Raw genomic sequence first — 26881 nt, forward strand, 5'->3', positions numbered from 1 at the left:
GAATTAATTTTATAGAAAAGAAAATGAGGTTTTATTAGATGACACTGACAAAAACAATTTATTCACAAGCAGTCTGATAAACAACGTCAAAATAGAACACTTTGAGTAAATTTTCCATTTTTTTTTTTCATTTTGCAAGGTTGTTGTTCGGACGCCAACGGAAAAAACCTCTTTGTTAATCAGCCAATTTATTACGGCAGATCAAAGCTGCAATTTAGATTTAAGTTTAGTACATGTTGTGTTTGTGTGTGTGTGTTTTTGTCTTACAATTTGTTTGTTTCCTGTTTTCCGTCCAACCCGATCCGGATTTGTGTTCTACGTTTGTGTTGTAGCTGTAATTTTAGGTTATGTTTAACAGCGTGTTCGGTTTTACATGTTTTGTACAGATTTTGCATGTTTCTGTTTCGTTTTACATGTTTATCTGTTCCAAACTTACTTGTTCGAGAACCTGCGCCCTGTCCTGTCCTTTTCGAGGAAATTCTCTACTCTGTGCTCCGTATTCCACCACCCGGTTGTCGCCCGCGTGTGGTTCTTGTGTCTGTTTACAAATTGTTCGCACTTAGTGTTATTTATTCAAATATTTGTGTTTTTTTTACTTACGAAGATGTGTCCGTTCACTTTCTGTAAACCCGGCCCACAAACTCCACTCCCAAATCCTCAAAAACTCCTAATTTCCTCACAAAACTAACTTTTCCTCCGCGCTAACTATTCCGTGCTCGTAAACTTTTAATTTGTGAACTTTGTTTTGATTTGTCGTCCCTCTGCTCGTGTGTTTCGTCATTGTTTCTTCCTTCTTCTCACGTCTCACGCGCGTGAGATGCCGTCGCGCCGTTCGTTCCCACGCAGCAGCATGGTGTCGACCCCGTCGCGGCAGTGAGCGGCCTCAACATTCCCCGGCCCGTAAACCCGGTTCCGAAGCCTCTGAAGCAGGTTTACCCTCGATCTCCAGCACGGCCAGTCTCGCTGTCGCGCGCTTCACCAGTCCGCTGCTGGTTCGCACCATCGCTTGGCGAATCCTCCCGTCGCCGGACACGATCGGCTCTTCGACCACCCCGCGGATCCAGGACTTCCGGTTCTTCCCGTCGACGATGTAGACCAAGTCGCCCGCCTTCAGCGGCCTCGACTCACCGAACCACTTCGTGCGTTGATTCACCGACGGCACGTACTCCTTGACCCAGCGCTGCCACATCACATCTGCCAACTGTTGCGACCGCTTGTAGGCGTCACGTAGAGCTTCTGCAGGGTGAGGGGATGGCGGGACCGTGTTGGGTTCGTTCGGTGAAACTCCTCGAATGAAGTGATTTGGTGTGAGGGCCTCCGCCTGCGACGATTCTTGAGCCACGTACGTGAGCGGACGTGAGTTTATCATGTCCTCCGCCTCCGCCAGACAGGTCACCAGAATCTCGTCCGTCAGCCGCCGCCCGTCGTCCAACGCCTCCAGCGCCTCCTTCACAGAGCGGACCAGACGCTCCCAAACACCCCCCATGTGGGGTGCAGCGGGTGGGTTGAAGGTCCACTTCGTTCTCGACGTTGTCAGCACCTCGGCGCAGTCGTTCCCGATGCTCCGCACCGTCTCCACCAGCTCCTTGCTCGCGCCCCGAAAGTTCGTTCCGTTGTCGGAGAAGAACTCGACCGGAGGGCCTCGACGACAGATGAAACGGCGAATCGCCATCAGACACGTTTGTGCCGTCAGCCCATACGCCACCTCCAGATGCACCGCGCGCGTCACGAAGCAAGTGAACAGCGCTACCCAACGCTTCTCGGACCGGCGTCCCACTGACACGTCGAGCGGTCCCAGGTAATCAACCCCGACGTAACTGAACGGGCGAAGATTCGGTGTGATGCGTTGCACAGGAAGCGCCGCCATCCTTGGAACCAACGGCTGATTGCGGTGCACCTTGCACCAGACGCACGCCGCCGCCACTTGTCGAACCAGTGTGTTGACCCCCAGAATGAAGAAACGCTGGCGCAGCTCGTTCTTGATCGTCTCGCGATATCCGTGTCCGAACTTCTGATGGTAGTGCTGGACAATCATCCGGGTGACATGGTGATCCTTCGGTAGAATCACTGGGAATCTCAGATCGAAAGGCAGAAACTCCGCGTTCTCGGTTCTACCTTCCATCCGCAGCAGGCCGTCTTCGTCGACCAGTGGAGTCAGCTTGTACAGCGGACTTGATTTTTCGAGGGCGAGCCACTGATCCGCCGGACGATCCTTGTTCCTGGTCAGCACTTTCACCTCGTCGATGAAGCTCTCCGCCTGCACCATCTTCAGCAGGTACACCTCCGCCTGCTTGTACTCGTCCTGCTGCAGAGCTACACGTATCGATGGTACCGTCGTCGGTCTCAGCATCTTCGCCTGCGCCTTCGTCGCACGCAGCGTCTCCATCGGCAGCCCTTTCGTTTTCCGCTTGAGGTTCGACACGAATCGGTGAGCGCACGCCATGGTCCTCACCAGCATCGTCCACCTTGAGAAATGATTCACCTCCACGATGGTGTCCACCACCTTCACGTTGTGTAGAAGAAGATGCACGCGAAGTTCCTCCGTGGTGTTCGGTGGGGGCAGGCTTTTCTTCGGCCAGTTTACTTGCTGGTCGTGGATGAACCTCGGGCAGCAGACCCACGGACTGTCGGGCCGGACGTTCGGGTCCTTGCCCCACTTCGTCAGGATGTCTGCGATGTTGTGTTGTGTCGGGACGAAGTTCCAATCCATCAGCGACGTCATGCTCAAAATGGCACCAATCCGAAATCCAACGAACTGTTTGTAGCGACGCTGATCGGAACGGATCCACGACAGGACGACCGCCGAATCAGTCCAGAAAAAGGTCTTGCTGATCGGGAAACTGTGGTTGTCGTGAATCGCCTGGGACATGCGCGCCGCAAGTACACACGACTCCAGCTCCAGACGCGGAATGGACATCATCTTCAGCGGCGCCACCTTGGACCTACTCATCACCAGCGCCACCACCACTTCACCCCGGACAATCGCTCGGAAGTACGCCACGCATCCGTATGCCTTGTCGCCCGCATCCGCGAAGATGTGCAGCTGAATCTCCTGAATCTCGTCCCACCGCGCGTTCCCGAAGTAGCATCTTGGTAGTTTGAAGTGCTTCGCGTCCGCCAAAATGTTGATCCAACGCAGCCACCTCTGGAAAGCCAACTCGTCGATCATTTCGTCCCACTCGCATCCCGTGCGCCACAGATCTTGCACCAGGATCTTCCCGAGAATGGTGATCGGTCCGAGGAATCCCACTGGATCGAATTGCGCCATGACCACACTCAGTACGATCCGCTTGGTCGGACGTCGCTCTCCCGCCAGAACGTCACGGAACTCCGGCTTCGAGGCCACCGCGAAACAGAACACGTCCTGATCCGGTTCCCAGACTATGCCGAGTACACGCTCGTAGAAAGCCGACTTTTCCTGGTTGAAGTGCACGGATGTCTTCACGCTTCGTTCTCCCATCGCGTCCAGCACCTTCTTCGAGTTCGACACCCAGTTCCGGATGTTGAAACCTCCTTTCGAGTGGATGAACTTCACCTCGTTGGCCCGCCGAATCGCTTCCTCGACCGTGTCCACCGAGTCGTAGTAATCGTCCACGTAGTGTCGCTCCTTTATTGCCGCCGCTGCCTCCGGGAACTCCTCCGCATACTGGTCCGCGTTCAAGTTCTTCACGAACTGAGCCGAGCTTGGGGAGCAAGCCGACCCGAAAGTTGCAACGTCCATGACGTACACCTGCGGAGCGTCGGCAGGGTTCTCGCGGAACAGGAAGCGTTGAGCTTGCTTGTCCTCCTCTCTGATCCTGATCTGATGGTACATTTCTTGGATGTCCCCACCCAGCGCAATCGGTCTCTCCCGGAAACGACACACAACTCGTGGCAGTGGCACCAACATGTCCGGTCCCTTGAGCAGCTGTGAGTTCAGCGAGACACCCCGTACCGACGCCGCCGCGTCCCAAACCAGTCTTGTCTTGTCCGGCTTCCGAGGGTTCAGGACGACGTTCAGTGGCAGATACCAAACGGCGTTGCTGGGCGTCTTCAGCTCCTCGGCCGTTGCTTTGTGCGCGTACCCCTTGCTCTGGTACTCGGCGATCTGTTGAGAGACGTTCTGCTTCAACGCCGGGTTCTTGTCCATCTTCCTCTCCAACGCCTGCAGCCGCCGCGTTGCCATCGGGTAGCTGTCCGGGAATCGCCGCTCGTCCTCGCGCCACAGCAGACCGGTTTCGAATCGCTCTCCGGTGCGCTTCGTCGTCGTCTCCAAGATTTTCTTCGCTCGTTGTTCTTCGGCGGACTCCGGCACCGAAAACGACGCAACACCAGCTTCGTCGAGAACGTACTGGTCCCTCATCATGTCGTGGAGTTCTTGGTTACTGGCCGGCTTGACGACATGCAGATTCAGGAACGTATGCACCAAGGGCTTGGGTGTATCAGGTCCGTACACGGTCCAGCCGAGCTTTGAACGGACAGCAATCGGTTCGCCTTGTTGACCGACTCTTGATTCCAGCGGCGCGAAGAGATGGATGTTGTCAAGCCCGATCAAGATGGTCGGTTTCTCCTTGACCTGCTCCGCAACCTGTACACCCGCCAGATGACCGTACCGCTTCTGCACCTCCTTAAACCTCACATCTTGCTGCGGCAACTGCAGCTTCGAAACCGTCCGCACGTTCTCCAACTGGAACATCTCTCTCGAACCTCTGGCCGCAAGCGTCAGGCTTACCCGACGAGATTGGTTCTCGTGCCGATCGATCTCGGCTGTCCAGGACACGACCAGCGGCTCCAGCTTTCCTTGCAATCCCAGCTTGTTGGCCACGTACTCCTCCATGAGTGTACTCGACGATCCTTCGTCCAAAAACGCCAGAGTGTTGAACGCCTTGCTCCCCACGTACATGGTGATTGGAATGGTCCGGAAGATCACCCCGCCGTCGACCTTGTGCGTGTTGCAGTCAACCCGCTGGAACTGCCTCGCAGCTTCCTCGCGGTGAAGTAGCGGATGATGTTGTCCTCGACAATTTCCGATCTGGCAGCGCATCTTCGAATGGCACGCGCTGTTGCCATGGCTGCTCAAGCACACCGTACACAGCTTCAAGCGCTCCACGGTCTTCATGCGCTCAGGCACCCGCATTCCTCTGAACTCGCTACAGTTCCGTATCAAGTGGTTGGTTTGTTTACAAACGTAGCAAGCCATGCTCGTTCTGCCACCCGCCGCTTTCTCTTTCGTCGCTTCATGCAGGTGCACGAACTCGTTCCGCTTGCCCTTTCCGCCGTGTGCTTTCGTCGGCTCTTGAAGCGAGAGCGCCGCAAACTCGGCCACCTCCGACACGTCCTCGACCAGATCCGACAAAAAGTCGGACAGCATTCTCAGCGGAGTGTTGACCTTTCCTCGCCTGTAGCGCACCCAGTCGAGCTGATGACTTGTCGGCAACCTTTCAACCAGCTCCTGGACCAGCATCGGGTTGTTCATATGGTCTTTCATGCCCGACACTTCCAGGTGATCACACAGTTGCTTGATGGTGATCCCGAAATGGATGAACGTGTCAAGATTTTCGCTTGTGGGAGCTGGCGCGTTCCGGACCTTCTGCAAAAGCGCCCGAAGCAGCTTCTCCGGCCGGCCAAACATGTGTCGCAAGTCTTCGATGACATCCGGCACCGCATCCGGCAGCACGAGCCGACCATGCACCAACGTCAGCGCTGGCCCTTCGAGACAATCCACCAACCTCTTCAAGTTGTCTACGTTCGTGAATCCGCAGGCTTCAGTGGTGTACTTGAAGCTGCTTATGAAGAGAGGCCACACCTCCGGCTCCCCGGAGAACTTCGGCAGATGTCGCGACATGGCTTGTCTAGCCGCCAACTGCTCCTTCGTCAACTTCGTGACCGGTTTCCCCGGCCCGTCAGAGACCTCGCGCGATCCGGAAACCGGTGTCGTCGGGTCCTCCTTCTCGTCGCTCTCATCACCACTGCTGTCGGGATCGAAATCGCTGAGTTTGGGGACGGGTATCTTCGGCTTTCCAAGAACCCCCTTCGGAGTGTCCGTCGAGCCCGCGCCCGCTCCCTCGCCCTTGCCAGCCGGTGGACCTACCGCAGCCTTCTCCAGCTTCTGCTTGCTCTTCTTGATGAGCTTCTTCATCTCCTTCTGCTTCGCGAGGAACTCTTCCTCCGCAGCCTTTTGCCTATCCAAAAACTCCTGCTCCATCTTGAGCTTCAGCGCGCGCACCTCGTTCGCCGCCGCAAACTCCCTCTCCTGCATCTCTCTCTCGATCCGGAGCTCCTGCTCGGCAAAACTCTTCTCCATCTCGATCCGCTTCATGCGGATCATCACCTCCTGGGCCAACTTCTTCTCCCGCTCCACTCGTTCCAACTCCAACTGTTCCAGCACGTCCTTCGGCAGGTCAGCAGCGCCGGAAGTAGTGCCCGCATCGCTCTTCGGCTTCTTGGCGTTCTTCCGGGTCTTTGGCACATGGAGCGACTGAGAACAGTTCGGGCAAAAGTAATTCTCAACTTTTCCCGTTTCTCCAGCGCACGCCAAATGTGCCCAAAGCCGGCAAGCTTCGCACTCCACCGTCTCAGCGTCGTCACCCTTCGCTTTGCCGCAGACTACGCAGTCGGCAGGATCATCCGGCTTGGGTTTGGGGGCCATCCTGAACTGTTCCACGCCGGAAACAAATTCTTTGATGATGTTCGGACGCCAACGGAAAAAACCTCTTTGTTAATCAGCCAATTTATTACGGCAGATCAAAGCTGCAATTTAGATTTAAGTTTAGTACATGTTGTGTTTGTGTGTGTGTGTTTTTGTCTTACAATTTGTTTGTTTCCTGTTTTCCGTCCAACCCGATCCGGATTTGTGTTCTACGTTTGTGTTGTAGCTGTAATTTTAGGTTATGTTTAACAGCGTGTTCGGTTTTACATGTTTTGTACAGATTTTGCATGTTTCTGTTTCGTTTTACATGTTTATCTGTTCCAAACTTACTTGTTCGAGAACCTGCGCCCTGTCCTGTCCTTTTCGAGGAAATTCTCTACTCTGTGCTCCGTATTCCACCACCCGGTTGTCGCCCGCGTGTGGTTCTTGTGTCTGTTTACAAATTGTTCGCACTTAGTGTTATTTATTCAAATATTTGTGTTTTTTTACTTACGAAGATGTGTCCGTTCACTTTCTGTAAACCCGGCCCACAAACTCCACTCCCAAATCCTCAAAAACTCCTAATTTCCTCACAAAACTAACTTTTCCTCCGCGCTAACTATTCCGTGCTCGTAAACTTTTAATTTGTGAACTTTGTTTTGATTTGTCGTCCCTCTGCTCGTGTGTTTCGTCATTGTTTCTTCCTTCTTCTCACGTCTCACGCGCGTGAGATGCCGTCGCGCCGTTCGTTCCCACGCAGCAGCATGGTGTCGACCCCGTCGCGGCAGTGAGCGGCCTCAACAGTTGTTTTCATGAGTTATTTGAAATTACAGAAATATATTTGCTTGTTTTTTTTTTAAGTTTCTTCGTCAGATATCTTTAACTTAGATTTGATTTTATACCAAAAAGTGTTTTTTTAAATTTTGTTTGACAGTCGCTTTTTATGTGATTTTTATATCAAATTTTGCACCATCCTAAACTCTAGCATAAAAAAAAACATTTTTTTTTATCCTTAAAACACCAAAACTTCTTTAAAAATTCGTATTTTGGGAATTTAACTTTTAGTGATGCTAAAAAGTGGATTTTGCCACATAAAGATTAATTACCATCTATGCCAGATTTTGACAGATTTTTCACTTTCTGCCAATTTTCGAAAACTTTTTGATTAGATTATGGAAACATAAATTCAACCTTTTGGAAGCCTAAAAATTTATGAAAATATCTAAGTTCTGCAAACTTATTGATTTATATCCTGCCTATCCTTCCCCACTAATAATTTTCTGCTTTTTTTTTATCGGTACTTGGCTAAATTTTATTTTCAATAATGACCTGGCATCCCTGATGATAGCCCACAATTATGGAGCCTGCTATAGATAAAATTTTTATGCAAAATAGCTTTTTTTTACTCAGGAATGCATGTAGAATTTTTATCTAGAAAAAAAAAAACAAATTAAAATACTCGAAAATTTCCGAAATGCTAGAGCATTCGTCAATATTTAAAAAAATCAAAACAAAACAAAATGAATCAATTTAAGTGATTTTAAGAATTAAATTATAAAAAAAATTGAAAGATAAATGCACTTTTAAAAGATTTTTCTTAAAACCAGCAAAAACTTTAAGCGAACCTCATCTTATCAGAAAACCACCTGCAATCTCCCAACAACGTCTACCTTGTCTCTCAACCGGACGCCACCGTCGAAATTAATCGAATCAGACTCTGCCCGAGATAAGCTCGATCTTTTTGCATCGGAATCCCGTCGACTAAAAGAGAGGGGCCTGCATTCATTTCTCGATAACCTCTTGACAACCACCACCGACCGACACTCCGGCAAAGTGCATCAAGAGTTTCGAGTCAAGCAAGAAGCTGAACCTGCCAAAGGTCAATGCCATCCGGCTTGGAAGACACCACACCGAAGACAACTTTGAAACCGATGTCGATTTCTTGCGCTTCTCTTTGGTTCTTCCCTTTCAAAGATGGCTTATCGCACCTTTTTGAGGTTAACCCTTGAGTAACCACTGTGTAAAATGTTTTTAAATAAGATTTTTAAAGAAATTAAAATTTACACGGAGAAAATGTTTCTTGAACAAGAAATCTTTAAACACAATTTTGAAACTGTAACTCAAGGGTTACCCTCCTGGTGCATCATCGCGCCTTCATTATCACCCGGCACATTCCGGCGCAGAAGCCTCATCGCCATCATCATCAGCCTCAGCACGGGGTCTAACATTTCGTTTTGCGATAAGAACCGACAACCGAAAAGAGGCCTCTAACGCTCGGCGCTGCCAACTCCGCGGGTCCCCGGGCGACTGCGGATAGACGCTGAAGAAGAAGAAGTTATTCAATTTAACAAGGAAATTTACTTACCTCCAATCTAATTTCAATGAATAATAAGCGCGGCCTGGCTTGGGCCGTTCGGAGTTTTCTTGGAGCCTTTTTTTTTCTCCTACTCATTTTTTGGGGTCTGTGGCGCAGTCATTTGTCGTCGTCGCTTTTTTTTCTCTCCGTGTATTCCAGCATTATTCGGTTTTTTCCTCTGCTGCTTCTCGGTTCTTGTTTATTTAGTCCATATTTCGTTTATCTTATCTAAATATTGTTTCTTAATAAAGAGTTATTTTATTTCTGCGGCTGTTTTTTCGGAGCTCCGGGAAAAAAGCTGCGCAGTTTTTGGGCCGAGCTGGTGCCCGGGTTAAGGGATTTGGATCTTGATGGAGATTTTTTTTTGTTCTGGTCTGTACCGGGCTTATTTGTTCAAACAGGCACACAGAAAAAGTTTGTCTGCAGTGCAATACAGGGCAGGGCAGTGGGTTGGGGAAATGAGAACAGCAAAAACGAATGAAAACATTGCGACAATTTGAACCGGTGTGTATGGCAGAGCAGATTATGGAGTAAAACTGTTTTAGTTGAATATATAAGCCTTGTCAAAATGTTGAACCAATTAAGGGCATATCAGGCAAGGGGTTTCCAGCATCGTGTCAGACTGGTCACTAATCCGGAATTACTTTGAACTTGAGCAAGTAATTCTGTAATTCCGGATTTACTGAGTAATTCCAGAGTAATCCTGGTAATTCCTAATAATCCCAGTAATCCTGGTAATTCCATGATTCTTGTTTGTGAAAACATACGTCAGAAAATAATAAAATATTGAAAAATAACTGTTAAAAAGATAGTTTCGATAAACCTTTTATGATTCTATTTATTGCCTGTTAATGTTCATAAAAAATCCAAAGTTATAGCTAGTACGGAATCATTCGGATTTTGAGTAAGTAATTCAGTAATTCCAGAATAACTCCGCAATTCTGCAGTAATTCCTGTAATTCTGAAATTACCTAGTAATTCCGTAGTAATTCGAGTAATTCCATAGTTACTCAGTAATTCGTGTATTTCCCATCAATTCAAGTAAATCTGCAGAATGCATTTTGCTTTTCCTTGATGCCTTTTATGGTTGTAAGAAGTACAGAGCGGATTCGGAATGTCCGCAAATTTGGATGCTCTCTAATTCAAATGTATTCGGATGAAAAATAACTCAAACGTCAAAATCAGTTGTCAAACTGATGTTGATATTTACCCCATTATTCGACGATTTCCAAGTAGGCCGTCCAAGTTTCCCGAAAAACGGAAAAAATATATTATTTATTCCCGGGAAATTTTTGAAAACGTAATAAAATCTATGTTTTCTTTATATTTGTTATGTTTTTAAAATCATACTTTTAGCTCAATACTATTAATAGGATAGCACTTTTAGATAGTTTTAAAGATTTTTGTGTTCTTTGTTGTGCTTTGAACTTTAAATGCAACCATACGTCAAAATCAGTTGTCAAACAGATGTTGATATTTACCCAATTATTCGATGATTTTCAAGCAGGACGTCCAAATTTCCCAGGTTTTGAGTTTCCCGAAAAACGGGAAAAATATTTATTTATTCCCGGGAAGATTTTGAAAAAGTCATAAAATCTATGTTTTCTTTATATTTGTTATGTTTTTCAAGCTTTGAATTCATAGAATAAGCTCAATACTAATAATATCAATCTGAACAAGGACAGCAGTTTTAAGATAGCTTTAACAAATTTTTGCTGTTCTCTGTTATGCTTCGAATTTTATATGCGCCACATTTCTAATTGAAATAAAATAAGTATTTTATAAATATTTATTTTTTAATTATTTCTATATGACATGACTAAAACAGCTTAAAAATTGGTTTAAGATGTATACAAAAACAAAAATGACGACAAAAAAATTATACCAATTTATGTAAAATTTTAGAAAAGTTTAAACATATTAATTGTAATACTAATGTTATTTCCAGGCCAAAGTAACATTTTTGTTTAATCCCGAGAAATCCACGTACAACATATAAAAATCACGGGAATTTTGTGCACTATTGCCAAGCACGTGGTTTTGTGCGTTTGACAATTGTCATTCGATCCAATTCCAAAGACTTTTCTCAATATGCTGGAAGCTAGGCAGTAATTGCAAGTTATTTTTAATAAATTTGAGCAATTCTAAGTGATTTCTGGAAATCCCAAGTAATTCTGGGAAATCAAAGTAATTCATGACATATTGCCAGTAATCCTGGTAATTCCATTTAGACTGGTCAGTAATCCTTGATGCTGGAAACCCCTTGATATCAGGTTTGTTTATAATATCGGTTCATACTATAATTGGGTTGTGTTATTCAGCATATTTTGAAATAAATTTACCTTCAATATATAATTCAAGTTCTTTTTCACTAGTTTTCGAAAAGGCTTTCTTTTATTTTTAAAAAAGTCTTTCGGCCGTTGCAAATATTTTTCAAAGTTTCTATCACCCCTTACCCCTTAAAAATTGGGCTTGAAAACAGGGACAAACATATATTTTCGAAAAACTTCATAATTTTAATGGAAAAAGAAGTCGAATATTGAACTTATACCAATTTGATATGCAATTTTCTGCGTTGAAAATCGTATTTAGCATTTATGGGCTCGCTTGAAAATGTATTGAATTTTTTTTTTTTCCACGAACAATTTTTGTCAATACTTTGCTATTTTCAAAACTGATAATTTCAAAACTAACTAGCTGGTGTAACATCCGTTTAAATACATTTTTTCTATAAAAATGTGAATACCACGGCTTGTATTTTTGTCAACTTTTTAAGTTTAAAATGTACTGGTTATTATTATAAAAGCTGTAAACGCTTTGTATTTTTAAATGTAGTGCAAAATTCAGTCAATTTAAAAATTTAAATTTGAAACTGTTATTTTTCATTGTAGAACTTTTACAAACGATTATTTTTAATAGAACTTTAATTATTCTTGATCTAGTAAAACTGATTATTCGTTTAACCCAAGAAACGAAAGGAGATCGAAATAAATACCCAGAAGTGGTTATTTTCAGTGTACCGTTCTCATCAGAAAATTTAAATAGTAGTTTATGCAACAAGTTGCAAAAAGAGGATTTTTTCAGCACGAGTCGTACATTTATCCAACGAGGTTGACTGAGTTGGATAAATACGAAGAGTGCTGAAAAAATCAAGTTTTGTAACGAGTTCCCATTTGAGTGCTGAAAAGTAGAACTTTTCAGCATTTGTTTTGAAATGTGTTGTTATTCGATTCTGTTACTTTTGGTACAGAAAAGTAGGCTATTTTGTCATCCAAGAATGACAGGAAAAGTAAGTAGTTTCACGACGGAATTGCAAAAAATATTTTTCGATTTTTAATTCAATTTTGATTCAAAAATCTTTTTTTTAAATTTTTTTGTCGAGGTTTATGATATTTTCCAATACAAAATATACCTTTAAACTACTTTTGGACTATGGCTTAAATAGTGTATGGTATGTCAAAACGAATAATGCAATATTGCTTCTTTTGACACAAGGAATGCAAGGACAAAGTTTCATCCAAATTAAGAAAATACAAAAACAGTCGATTTGCGAAATCGTAGAGATCAACTCTGGCGGTTTACATCAGGAAATATGATATTAATTTTCGGAGGTGTATTTCTTTAAAAAAAAAAAAAAAAAAAAAAAACTTTAGAATTTTCATTGGAAATATGTATTTTATCACCCTAACAAAATAAAAAAAATCCAGCTATTTGTTTTTCCGTGAATTTGCCCGCTGATTCTGGATCTGCCTTTAGAATTGAGTCAAAGTGTCCACATATCGATTGATGGTCAACTAGTTGGACAATTTACGACTCTCGTTAGGGTGGTACCATACAATTGTTTTGAGATACCAGCGCTTACGTTTTTTCGAGATATTTTAGTTTTAAAATAGCATTTTAATTTTTGAAACTGGCTGCATATTTTTACCAATTAAAAAATCCAATTTCTTTTTGAAAACTTTTGAAATCCAAACAAAACATTTCTTTAAAACATGATTCTGGATAGCAAAGTAAAAAACTGATTTTGTTAGGTTTGCTTTGATATTCCGAAAACACCAAAATTCTCTCTGCATTTTTTTTCGAAAATTTTATTTCTACTTAATTTAGTAATCTTGACACAATATAATTATTATTTTTTAATTCAAAGGCATTTTACGACAGCACCATAACCTTAATGATTTTGTTATTTTTTATTCCTTCTGATTTATGTTTTTTTTTTAATTTCAGTAAATTAAAATATAAATATTTAAATTAAAGTTTGTTGTAGTTGTTGTGTAAAAGCAGGTGCAGTTTATGAACATGAAAATTTAAATATTCCAATTACCAAATAAAACGAATTTGGATTCCAAAATCATCTTTATCTATTCTTTAAAAATGATTTTAATTTATCTGCTTATTTATATCCCATCCCAATTTTCAGTTTTTCTTCTTACGAAATAATCAATGTACCAAAAACGAACATGAAAAAATCAATGCAAACAATTCTCATGGTCAACAAGTTCATTGTTTTTAATTCCTTTGCTGAACTATATAAATTTCTTTTTTAAAATTAATACAATGTTGTGAAGTTCATGTTTTATGTAGAATAGATATTCCAGTTATTTTATTAAAATTATTGAACATGATTTCTACAAAAGAACTATTGGCTTCCCTTCACTTGAAAAACTTAATTTTGCAACAAAATTGGACCTTTTATGATAATTTCTTCGACTAATTTAATGTTTATTAGAGTTACTTGAACTATCCGATATCAATAACATCTTTCCATTTTAACTGATTGTGAAGTTCTTTTTGAAATCGATTTTAACTTTTATCTGAAAACAGTGGGTTTTTACCCTTAACTTTCACAATTAAATCCGATTTCATGTGAACCAGCTGATTTTTTACTCTGATAAAGCTCTTAACAATTTCCAGTGTTTAGTGGTACGGATTGAGTCAACCCTCTGCTGCAGCGAATTTCTACTTAAACTATGGTACTAGAATAAAATAACGCTTCCCCATAAAATAACCAATTTGGTCCTAAAATGAAGCTAAAATTTGTGATATTATTGTTCACAACGTTAAAGCTTATTTTTCTCAGTAAAATGACCCTTTGAACGATCGCAAAGGATTTAAAATGGATTTTCAAATCAATTTTGTAAAATTAGCTTCGCGGTCCTTCTTGACAGATAAGGTCCTACTTGACAGCTCGTTTCAAGGGGACCATAGTTGATCCATCGAAAAAATGTTGTTTTGTCAATTCATTTTTTGCTTTAAACTGAAAAAAAGTGATCAGAAATAGTTTTCAATCGTGTTTTCAACCGTTGTACATAAAAATTTACAAAGGGCTAATATAAAAATTTCCATCGGGCCATATTTACAGGTTATTTGGAATCTTTTTTTTTCTACAGTAAAATAACTCGATTTCTTAGGTACCAGTAATCTCTTCTCCCACTTTGAATTAGTCAGCTGTTGAAAATTTTCTCTTTTCTTAGCTTAGGATAGTTATTGCTCACAAATTACAACATTATCAACAAAATAAATGGAACAAAAATTTAAATTCTTGAAATCAATTGATTTTTTCTATTTTGTGAAAATGCTAAAGTCAAATTTTATTCCTTAAAATTCAAACGTCTATCAAAAACCTTTAAAAATTCCGTTTGTAATAATGACGAAAGCAATTATATCCTCCAACAAAAGGCCATACAATTTTCATTTCACTGGCACAAATTATCCCGTCGCCGTCATCATGCTCTGACCGCCACGAGGAGACCCAGAATATAAAAACCTAACCCAAACAACTCACCACCGACCGGCCACCATCACTCCTCACTCAATATGAATAATCAAAAGCCAATTATGAAATTTAGCAGCAGATCCCGAGGCCACGATATACCCCTCCCGAAGTCCCCGGCCAGCCGTTCATAATCGTTCCAAGAATCGTTTTCTTCTTCATCATCATTTTCTATAATACTCCCAGCTCAGCTGGTTCAGAACACGCCGTCATCAGCTGCCGTCAGCGGATCACCAACAGAAGAAAAAAACACGCGAGGAATTCGGACCTTCATTCGAAGGGAAATTCGTTAGACTTGACCTCCAACCGGGGTTCTTGCACTGTGGTCAGCAAATTCTCTACGCGCCACCACCATGAACAATTAGTTCTCACATTGTCTGTGTGACGCCCCGTTTGTAACCACAATTCTGGCCGATTCGTTCGACTTGCCATCAACTTGACGGGCAACTCCGTCAAACGATGGGACACAAAATTAAACTTCCATTTGTCGTTCGTGCCGCATCGATTTCCGCGGGAGTTCTTAGCGCCTCGTCAACGCGTTGACAGCGTTGTCAATGGTGAGGCCTTAGGGGGGAGCAGTTTCGAAGTGGGACGCCCTACTCGATCAATATCGAACCATGTAGTGAGTTCGCAACTACACTTCTAGCACGTCTTCCCGGAGGCCATCCCGGATAATTAATGATTCCCGGATGGCCTGCCCTAGCAGATATCCGCGCCGAAGGACCGGTGCTGATTACCGAAGTTGTTGTTCAGCGCCGCTAATGTTCCAGCTGCCCTGACCTGATCCAACTCGGTCGAGTCTACCGTTGGGAAAAGAGGCAGCAGTTTGATTGACGTCTGACGAGACCCTAGTGGCGGCCGCCACGTTTTGGGCCGATTTAGGGGAAAGCATCATCGAATTAGGACCTACGCACCGTGGCGTTCAACACACTTGACTGACGGACAAGTTGTTGCGCGGTCGTGTAGTGTGTGGTCTCGTCTCTGTGGTGTAGAACATCATGATTTGTCGATTTTAAATCGACGGCTTCCGGGGGCCGTTTCATTAAGCGGAAGATAGCGAGTGCGTGTGTGCGCTGGGAAGTCGCGGATGAGGGAGTTGTTGACCAAAATGGAATGAGATGAGGCAGTTGTGGTTTGTAATTTTAAGGGATATTGTTTAATTGAGTGAGGAGTGTTTGTTTAACAAGGTATAATTATGAGGTTTATCAAAATTACAAGCCAGACTACCCCAACATAACAAGAAAGTAGTCTACAGTCATGCCTCGGTTTAGCACCGCATATGGGGGATGCCAAACCGAGGCGTGCATAACTGAAGCACAGAGATTATTTTGTGGGAGATCTGTATTTTCTTGAAAATAGATCTGTATTTTATCTGTATCTTGTCGAATTCGAAGCCATAGGTCTTCTTTTAAAATTTTCAACAAAAGATTTAAGCTTTTTAATTATATTTAAGCATAAATCAATACTAAATTGTTGAAACTTTCAAATATAACCATTAAAAAAAATCTGTATATACATATTTTTGGGATTTTTGGGATCAAAAAATCTGTAAAATACAGATTTATCTGTATATCTGGCATGGCTGCCTGTTATCCTAAGAAAAATCATCCAAACTTTATGAAATTATGGTATTTTAGAATCGGGTCGGTGTCAGCTACCCGTTGCAACTATAATAACATGAAAATTTTCAAAAATATACGTATTTTTCCTGTATTTTTAAAATGAAATTTTTCTCGAAAGAAAATCTCAAGATCATTGTTTTTGCAACGTGGGTATCAAATGATCGGGATTTTTTCATACATTTTGGAAGTATTTTTTTAAACACTCAAAATTTTCACAAAACTACGTATTTTCGAAAAAATACTCCAAATTTCAGTTTTTACAATGGGTAAATCTCCGCCAACTCACACAGCAGTTGCCCCGACCCCTCTTCGATTTGCGTGAAACTTTGTCCTAAGGGGTAACTTTTTTTCTTAAAATCGCGATAACTCGTGATGTTTATTAGCAAACCCCTTATGTCTATATATCATTTTTTTTGTAATTGGCTGCTCTACAACTTTGTAGAACATTGTTACACTCTAAAAAATTACCCTGCAAAGTTAGAAAAAACACGAAATTTTAAAATGAAAAAAATTGTTCTAAATGAAAAAATTACCCTTCTGGGTCAATGTAGACTCGAAAAGTAAATTAAATTTCCCATAAAATGACATGTTCCAAAATTTTTTTCAGTCGAGTAACGGAAAATGAGAGAATTTTTAAAACTTTTCAAGTGTTTTTTTCGACGAAAAATACTTTTTTTTCGGAATTCTGAGTGCGCTATCAAATCGGGCGTATAATTTTACATAAAAGTCCCTTTGACACCAAATTTCTATCTCATCACCGTTTCAGGCTGCAAATTATTGAAAAACACCTATTTTTTGGCATGTTCAAAAAAGGAAGGGGTCGTACCACCCCTCCGTCACGAGATATCAAAAAACGGACCTCGGATTCGTGATCAGGGACAAAAGTTACCCCTTAGGACAAAGTTTCACGCAAATCGGAGAGGGGTCGGGGCAACTTTTCCCGATTTCGTGTGAGTTGGTAGATAATTACCCCAATATGAGTATCAAATGATCAGATTTATCCATACATTTCAAAAATAATAACACGATTTTTTTTAAGTACTGAAAATTTTCACAAAACTACGTGTTTTTAAAAATAATACTCAAAATTTCTGGCAGTTCTGTGCAAAACTAAAATTTTGAGCATATTTTTTGGAAATACGTAGTAGTGCATATTGTAAAAAACTTAAATTATGAGATTTTTTTTCGAAAATACGTAGTTTTACGAATTTGTTCAAGTATTTTCAAAACAATGTTTTAATATTTTCGAAATAAATGAAAAAATCCCGATCATTTGATACCCATAATGTAAAAACTTAAATTTTGATTTTTGTGTTTTGTGAAAAATTTGAGTGCTTAAATTTTTTATTATAACTTTCAAAATTTATGAAAACATCACTATCATTCGATATCCATAATGCAAAACCTGAAATTTTGAATACTTTTTGAAAGTACGTAGTTTTGTGAAAATTTTGAGTATTTAAATTAAAATATGTTATATCTTTTGAAATGAATGAAAAATCCCTTTCATTTGATACCCATATAATAAAAAACTGAAATTTTTAATACTTTTTCGAAAATACGGAGTTTTGTGAAAATTTTGAGTATTTCCAATAAAAAATATTGCTTCCGCAATGTATGAAAAAATCCCAAACGATTGATACCCATATTGCAAAAACAATCATTTTGAGAATTTTTTGAGAAACTTTGCATTTTCAAAATACGTATATACGTATTTTGTGAAAAAAAAAATCACTTATTTATAACTGCAATGGATAGCTGACATCATCTCAATTCCAAAACACTAGAATTTTTCGAAGTTTTGATGATTTTTTATAGGCTTACAGCCAATGTCTCCCATATAGCCAAAATCCCTTAAGCTCTGAGCTTCAGTGTCAAAATATTGAACATTTCAGCAACATATTTAAATCTAAAAAAACAGCAAAAAACAGGATAAATCTGCTTTAAACGGGTCTTAAGCAAATTTCCGCGGTTTCTCGCCATCACCAATCGATTTCTCGTAATTTTTCATGTAAGAAAAGTCTCGGTTGAGAGTTCTAATTGACCGGCATCAATTAAGTCCGTTTTTTGCCTCGATTTTTCCCACTGTGTGGCGGTAGACCCACCGATCTTAACTCCAAGAAGTCCTGTGATGATCCCGAACATCCCAACACATTAGCAAAGAAGTTCACCATACTCTCTGAAGCTATGCGGGTATGACCAGTGTTCAAAACCCGTCGACCTCTTGCTCGTTACGGCGGTAGAACCAACGATCTTAATTCCAAGGAGTTCTTTGATGACCCAGGACACATTGGCAAGGTAGTTAACTAAATTCACCGAAGCTGTGCGGGTATGATCCGTGGTCAAAAACCGATGACTTCTTGCTCGTTACGGCGGTAGAACCACCGATCTTAATTCCAAGGAGTTCTTATATGACCCAGAACATCCCAACACCTTAGCAAAGTAGTCTACCATACTCTCTGAAGATATGCGGGTATGATCTTTGGTCAAAAACCGTCGACCTCTTGCTTGTTACGGCGGTAGACCCACAGGTCTTAACTCCAAGGAGTTCTTGGATGACCCAGGACATCCCAACATTGGCAAAGTAGTCTACTAAACTCTCTGAAGCTATATGGGTATGATACGTGATCGAAAACCACCGAACTCTTTCTTGTTATGGCGATAGACTCACCGATCTTAATTTGATGATGGTCCCGGAAGATCTAGGACACCCCATCAGATCAGAATAATAGTTTGTACTCACTGAAGCTGTGTGGGTATGATCCGGGGTCTTAATCTTCCGACCTCTTGTCTGTTACGGTTTAAAACAGACAAGTTCTGAATCATTTGAATTCCTTACCAGCTGTAAACAAGCGCAAACATGATGTCAACCTTATCGTTATCAAATTGAAACGATTGTGACTCAAACCGTGCGTCTCAAGAGGTGCGACACTTTTCCAAGAATCACTCCTTCCTTGTTGACAGCCGTACTTGAATGTCTCATGAACGAACACATTCCCGGAAATCGCAAAACTCAATTGAGCTTTGATATCACCCGGTAAGATAAGGGGTTAGGTATCGTAACGCTTCCAGGTGAGAGAAGAAAAAAGCACGCACAGCTGAACAAACGACAGCCGGGCTTGTCAACAATTCGTAATTGTGTTATGACTTCATGGCGCGCGCGCGAAAATACTGCGTAGCGTTCATAAATCATCCGATAATTTTTTTTCGGCGCCAATTTTGGCACCCAACCCCACAAATATGCCACAATTTAAATTTATGCTAATGCTGGAGAATGTGCCAGAAAGAATTACAGTGAAATTAATCATGACCAAGTTTGGCAACGCTGCGCCGCACAAATTGTGACAACTCACTCCGTCTAGAAAGAAAATGAAAACGAAGAGTCAAAAACCCCGTGCAGAACATGACAAATTTGTTGAACTAATTACCTAGACCCATGTATCGGCGATGACCTCCGCGAGCCCATAGGATCGCGAAACCGTTACTCTCTTCGACGATCTCCGTATTAATAACTGTTCCTGCGCGGCCTGGATCACGACTTGGTGCGATTTGTTGCGGGTCCAGGGCTTGAAATTAGATTTTTGCGCGCCCTCCAACAGACCCGGGAAGTTACCGGGCCGGGTCGTGATGTCGGCACCCAGAGGACGGCATCCAGATAAACGAGCGATTCCTGGCTTCGGGGCAGGTTTGCGAGCTCGGTGAAACAAAGTCGTGTCCGTTTCATTAGCCGCGGCTTGATTGCAATCGGGCAGGGGCATACTGAGGGGCGGGGCTCCAAGGGATGAAGTTGCAGGTAGTTGGTCCCACGAAGAAGTTGACATCTTGTCACCCGTAAGATTGCTGACAGATCAGCTATTGAACCGTAACTAGTTTCTACCTAGCGACCTGCAATATCCGGAGGTAATCTGTAAGATAGATTGAGGATCAACGGTTAAACTGTATCACTGGATCGAGGTTCTGGACAGCAAAAGAGATGAACAAGAACCGTTTTTTTGTCCGCTGTTCTCCGACATCTCGCTCATCTCGTTTGCTTTAATAATTTAAGCCAGATTTGCTCTCCCTTCTTCACAACAATCTCCGACAAGCAGGTAAAAACTCCGTTGTCGGCCCCTTTTGATTGATGGCTGCGCGACCGATCCCGGTTCTTCTCACCCTCTCATCCCAAGACGGGTGTGTGTTACCTTTTGTTGACCGGGCCGTTCTTCCACGAACAAGGTCTACCACGTACTTGTTTTGACTTGTAGTCTCGGACCTACGTCTCTCTACGAGCCGGTTGAAGCTCATAAACACACTTCATCACCTGATGGGAGCGCGCCCCCATGTGGAGCATGACGGAAACGTAAATATTGAACTCCATTGAGGCGTTGGGACGCGGGCTGGTCGTTTCTTTGACGGATTAATTAGAGCTCGCGCAGGTTGTTTGCACTGAACTGTTCGGCGTCTTGACAGGTTACGAAACTTTTTTTTCGACAGCGTTCTGAAGTTGATGAAGTTTTCGACGACTTCAACGAACCACTTATCGCGCAGCTATCTACCAACTCAATAAACAGTTTTTCAAAATTTCGCCCGCGGGCTTCATAAACGAAGCTTGACGTCACCGCTAATAACCATAAAGCCAAACAAGGGAGCATTCACGGTCGGCACCGGTAGTTCGGGCGCGACCTGATAAAGATACCATCTCAACGCGCCCTAGAAGCATCCCATTAACTTTCATAACTTAATGACAATAATGCACTCCATCTATGCTGATAGTGGACTCACCACACCGAACCTACCTGTACCTTTCAGCGTTCAGCTAAATTTTCCGAACTGTTCGGAACTTTTGGGGAAGAGAGGAAAACGGCAAAAACAAACCCCAACTCAGCCCATTAGCAATTCTGCCGAAAGGTAGAGACAGAGACCAACTGAGTTTGTCGAGTGTACATCAAACAAAAACATTTTCATTACACACATACCTATCCACAGTTGTGTTTCTATGAAGAGGCAGGTTCTACCATCTGCCGGCTTTTGATGGTGGGAGCTCTTTCTTGGAAGTCTCGTGTCGACCACACGTTTTTGTACTAACTAAAAAGAGGAGGTGGTGGGGTTGAATGTGACACACATATTTCTGATAAAGTCCTCTTAACGAGTAATTGGATTTTACGACAAGTGAAAGAACACGCGCACATACCTATATAACGTTCAATGTGTTCGATGAATGTTGAACCAAATGGACTATTTGGAGTGATCTAAATTGTGATACTTTTGTTTCGGAAATTGAAAATTTGGGGATCGTTAGGGTTTTCTTAAAATCAATTTTAAATTCGATTCAAATAAAACAAAATGGATGCTTTCATGTTAAATTACCAACTTGAAAATGAAATTTGATCAATTTTAGTAATTTAAAAAAAAAAATCTCGCACATCCTCAATTTTGTTGATAGACTGTATTTCATTTAATTGCAATTTTCAAATAATGTTGAATTTCTTCATATTCTTTCATTTTTTAATATTTTAGATCCATCCGAAATATCTGAAATTCAGTCAATGTCTTCAGATAATGTTGTCAATTTCTAATTTTATCATTAACATAATCATATTAAATTTTTCATTCAAAATAGTAGAAGAACCTGAACATATCCTCTTTTTGCAACTTGTTACATTAGCTTATATTTTCCTTTAATTGTCTTTTTTTTATTTTTTCAGTTTTCAAAAAATGTTAAATTTTATAGACCTTCTGGTTTTTTTTCATTTTTTATTATTTTTTTTCTGAATTTTGCGGATTCTGTGTTTTCTTAATTATAATTCTATTTTTGTTTTGGTATTTAATATGTTTAATTTATTTTTTATTTTTGGTCCTTAATTTTTATTTCTGAAATTAAACAATTAAGTTTTTTTCAAATTGTTTTTTAATTTTTTGATATTTTGATTAGTTGATTTTCAATTTTCGTATTATTTTTTGAATAATTTTTGAGTTTTGATATTCATATTCTTTTTTTTTCATTGGAATGTTAGTTTTATTTTATTTTGAATTAGTTTTATCATATTTCTATTGATTTTCATCAATTTCTTTTAGATTTTTGTTATGTCTTCAAATTTCAATATTTTTTAATTACAAGTTTTCTGCAGTTTTTGTGTTTTTTTAATGGTAAATATATATTTATTTAATGGTAATTACATAATAATTTAAAATTTCCTTTAAATTCTTTATTTTTTATTTTTGTCTTTATTGCTTGCAACAATTTCAAAATTGTTGAAAAGTCTGTGAAATAAGTTAAAAAATCTCTTTTTAGGTTATAAATATTTTTTTCTCTTTTTCCAGTGATTGTCGTTTTTCTTGGCAAGTTTTTGTTATTTATATTTTTTTTCAATTATTTTTTTCTTAACTTTACTTTTTTTCTAAATTTACATTTTTGATTTGTTTACAACTATTTTCATAAATTTAAAAAAAAATGTAAGGAAAATTATCAGAAAAATTTTGAATTTTATTTAGTTGTCTTTTTAATGCTTTTCAATTCTTATTTCAAACATTGTTAGAAAGTCTGCAGTTTTTTAACATCTTTTTTTAGAATTTATAATTTTATATTTTTTGTTTATATGTAATTTTAATCCTACATGTTAACTCTTCTTATTTTTTTATTTTTATCAATTATGTTTCTCCTTTTTTTCTCTTTCGCTTTGCATTTTTTTCTATTTTTTTTTTTTAGTTTTTCAGATTGTTTATGATGATTTCCACTTGTTTTTAATTAAATAATTCTTCCAATAGTGTTTTTACTTTTTTATCTTTTTGAAAAATTCTGAAATATAACTTATATTCATTCATGTTTTTCTTCAACGAAACATATTGTTTAGCACAGTTTTTTTCTATATTATTTTCAAACTGTTTCGAATTGTTTCAAATTGTTTCAAATTGTTTCAAATTGTTTCAAATTGTTTCAAATTGTTTCAAATTGTTTCAAATTGTTTCAAATTGTTTCAAATTGTTTCAAATTGTTTCAAATTGTTTCAAATTGTTTCAAATTGTTTCAAATTGTTTCAAATTGTTTCAAACTGTTTCGAATTGTTTCAAATTGTTTCAAATTGTTTCAAATTGTTTCAAATTGTTTCAAATTGTTTCAAATTGTTTCAAATTGTTCAAAATTGTTTCAAATTGTTTCAAATTGTTCAAAATTGTTTCAAATTGTTTCAAATTGTTGCATTATTTTAACTGTCAAAATGGTCTAAAATTGTTTTAAATGGTTTCAAATTGTTTAAAACTGTTTAATTTTTTTTATTTGCCACATTTTTTAATTATCAAAATGATGACATAGTTTTAAATAGTTTAAAATAGATTAAAATAGTTTAAAATAGTTTTCAATAGCTTAAAATTGTTTAAGATTGTTTAAAATTGTTTAAAATTGTTTAAAATTGTTTAAAATTGCTTATAATTGTTTATTATTGTTTATAATTGTTTTGAATTGTTTATAATTGTTTAAAATTGTTTAAAATTGTTTAAGATTGTTTAAAATTGTTTAAGTTGTTTAAAATTGTTTAAAATTGTTTTAAATTGTTCAAAATTCTTCAAAATAGTTTTTAATTGTTCAAAATAGTTTTTAATTGTTTAAAATTGTTTAAAATTGTTTAAAATTGTTTGAAATTGTTTAAAATTGTGCAAAATGGTTTGAAATTACTTAAAATTGTTTATAAATGTTTTAAATTGTTTAAAATTCTTTAAAATTGTTCAAAATTGTTTAAAATTGTTTAAAATTGTTTAAATTGTTCAAAATTGTTTGAAATTATTTAAAATTGTTTCAAATGGTTAAAAATTGTTCAAATTTTTTAAAAAATTGTTTCAAATTGATAAAAATAGTTTAAAATTGATTAAAATAGTTTAAAATAGTTTAAAATTGTTTAACACTGTTTAATTTGTTTTATTGTTTAAAATTGTTTAAAATTGTTTAAAATTGTTTAAAATTATTTAAAATTGGTTAAAATTGTTCAAAATTATTTAGAATTGTTTAAAATTGTTTAAAATTGTTTAAAATTGTTTAAAATTGTTTAAAATTGTTTAAAATTGTTTAAAATTGTTTAAAATTGTTTAAAATTGTTTAAAATTGTTTAAAATTGTTTAAAATTGTTTAAAATTGTTTAAAATTGTTTAAAATTCTTTAAAATTGTTTAAAATTGTTCAAAATTGTTTAAAAGTCTTTAAAATTGATTAAAATTTTTTTAAATAGCTTAAAATTGTTTAAAATTGTTTAAAATTGATTAAAATTGTATAAAATGGTTGAAAATTGTTAAAAATTGTTCAAAATTGTTGAAAGCTGTTTAAAATTGTTAAAATGTTTTGAATTGCTCAATATTGTTTTAAACAAATTTAAACTGTTATTTTTTTTCAGTTGTTTTAAATTATTTCGTATTGTTTTTCTTAATTTTTTCGGACCATTTCAGTCTTCTCCTTGATCTTGTCCCAGTCACAATCGGTCACACCAACCGCGCTACCAAATCGACTCGCACAAAGAAAGTTCTTTCTCCGCCAAAGAATCTCTCGCCATTACCTCTCAGTGCTGCCATCACGTGCCACCCATTCCGGTGGGTTTAATATGGAAATAATGGGTTCTGTGATGTGGTTGAAGCGGAGTTTGCTGCTGCGGCACCAACATTAGCCATTAGCCATCGTGCTGACCCTGACAGGGGGTTGGTTGGATGGTTTTTCTTTGTGGCCATCGCAGAGAAATGGCCAATCGGATTACCACCGGGGTCATGTTTGCCGCAGTGGTAAGAGCAATGTTACCGGAAGTTGTTACCACCCCGAAACGAGGTGGCCACTCAATGGCACCTGGTGTAGAGGGGATATTTTTGGGTTAACCCTCAACTGTTCAAAAATCGTTTATTTTTTTCAAGTTTTATGTTTTCTGGAAGAGGCTTTTTTGTTTTTTTTGTTCAAAATTTTCTATTAAAAAATTTGTCAGAAAATGTAGGATACTTAAGGGTTAAGGAAGCAACTTCGTCAGCATAACCTCAAAGGTTGACGAGTTAATTGAATAAGAGTGAGCCTTAGGTAGAGACATCATTTGGCCTCCTAATGGCGTTTGAGTAGTTTGTCAAAGTGTGCGTGCTTGTGTCACTTGCCTCCCACCCCCAGGATCCATCCACACGTGTGTTGTGTCTTTGGGAAACCGCACAGATTTGGTTCCCCAGCCGCTGGTGATGGTAATGAAGATGTGCTACTGCTGCTGCTGATGACGACGAGATTTTATTTAATTAATTACCATAGAAAAGTGGGTTGAGGAATGGTTTTTCCGAGAAAATGATGATGATGGTGATGTTCCCGGCGGTGGAAATCGTGTTGATGACCAAATCAGTGGGAAAGGGGAGGTTGTAATCACATTATCTGTTTGAGCAGAACCGTAGTTTGCGTCAAGTTTTCCTCGTGAGCTGGAAAATCTGGTAATGAATGAGTGAACATCAAACCGTGGCCTTTAATCTTCTGATGGAATTAATCAAGTGCGTGGAAAGTTACGCCCGCGATGTGGGTTGATTGCTGCAAATTTGCTGAGGAAAAGCATTTTTCTGCCAAAATAATTTAATAAGAAATTGTGATACAAGGAAAGCGCCTTACATTATACAAATATAAGCAGCACATGCGCTCTCAATTCTAGTCAAATTTGCCATAAAAACAGAAACACTTGCACTGCTCCATTACATTTAATAAGCTAGTTGGAAAATTTAGCCCATAAAGTGCACCAAGGTGCACACCCCTTAACTGCGCTAACGTGCATGCCATGGGACGATCAACCGGACCAGGACTTTCCGGGTTGGGGGCACATTCAAGTAAATTGAGCAATTTTCTTGCATATTAGTTTTTAGTTCGCTGAGAGAGCAAGTTTTTCCTGAACTCCCTAGATCACTGGAAGGTTCAGTAATGAGCTTTTTCTAGAAAATGTAAATAAATTCTTCTGAAAAACTCAATCAAGGTTACTAAGTCACAATTCAGACCGTTTTTGCACGGAAAAATAATCCAATTTTCCGTGAAAAGCGTTCCATATCTGTCGTGGAAAACCATCACCATCACAAACACACACACCGAGCCTCACATATCCGCGGGAAAAATTTCGAAAAATTTAATTTCGTTCAGCCCGAGTTGCCATCGCCGGCGATGATCTTGGCTTAACGGACTTTTTCGCCGGGAAGTCAGCCTCAGCTAAGCTTCATCACGTGGGGAAAAAAAAGCACCACCGCGAGATGAAACGTCCCACATACTTGGTAGGTCTGTGCGCTACTAACTGGCAGTTTTATTAAATTTCATGATTCGCGGGAAAAAAGCTTTTCTAGCCGGTGGCGATGGAAAGAAACGTGGAAAGTAGAGTGGTTGAATGAGGTAACGAGGAGACAGAACATTCTAAAGCCGAAGGGAGCATAGTTCAGAAAAAACAGTGCAAATTGGGCAAAATTGTACGACCTTTTTCTTATTTAGATATTTGTGAGAAAATTAAAATTCTTATTTACAAACTTTTGTTTTTTGAACACATTATTTATTTATTTTTCTTCGTAAGGCCATTGCAA

At 39.7% G+C, this 26881-nt stretch overlaps 2 protein-coding genes across 2 annotated transcripts in view; one reads left to right on the forward strand and one right to left on the reverse strand.

Annotated features, from left to right (window-relative positions):
- The window catches only part of LOC6040091 (insulin-like growth factor-binding protein complex acid labile subunit), a 439577-nt gene that overhangs the window by 141890 nt on the left and 270806 nt on the right, over window positions 1-26881 (forward strand). The window lies entirely within an intron of this gene.
- LOC119765953 lies at window positions 214-6628 on the reverse strand. Its single transcript, XM_038250236.1, has 2 exons — window positions 601-6628; window positions 214-538 (listed from the first exon to the last, which is right to left on the reverse strand). The coding sequence occupies exon 1, from the start codon at window positions 6626-6628 to the stop codon at window positions 884-886; it is 5745 nt and encodes a 1914-aa protein (XP_038106164.1). The 3' UTR covers window positions 214-538; window positions 601-883.

The sequence above is a fragment of the Culex quinquefasciatus genome, chromosome 2 (genome assembly GCF_015732765.1).
Source record: "Culex quinquefasciatus strain JHB chromosome 2, VPISU_Cqui_1.0_pri_paternal, whole genome shotgun sequence".
Classification (NCBI taxonomy): Eukaryota; Metazoa; Arthropoda; class Insecta; order Diptera; family Culicidae; genus Culex; species Culex quinquefasciatus.

What these genes read in the sequence shown, in the direction of transcription:
- LOC119765953 (XM_038250236.1), bottom strand. Translation starts at nt 6,628, where the DNA reads ATGGCCCCCAAACCCAAGCCGGATGATCCTGCCGACTGCGTAGTCTGC.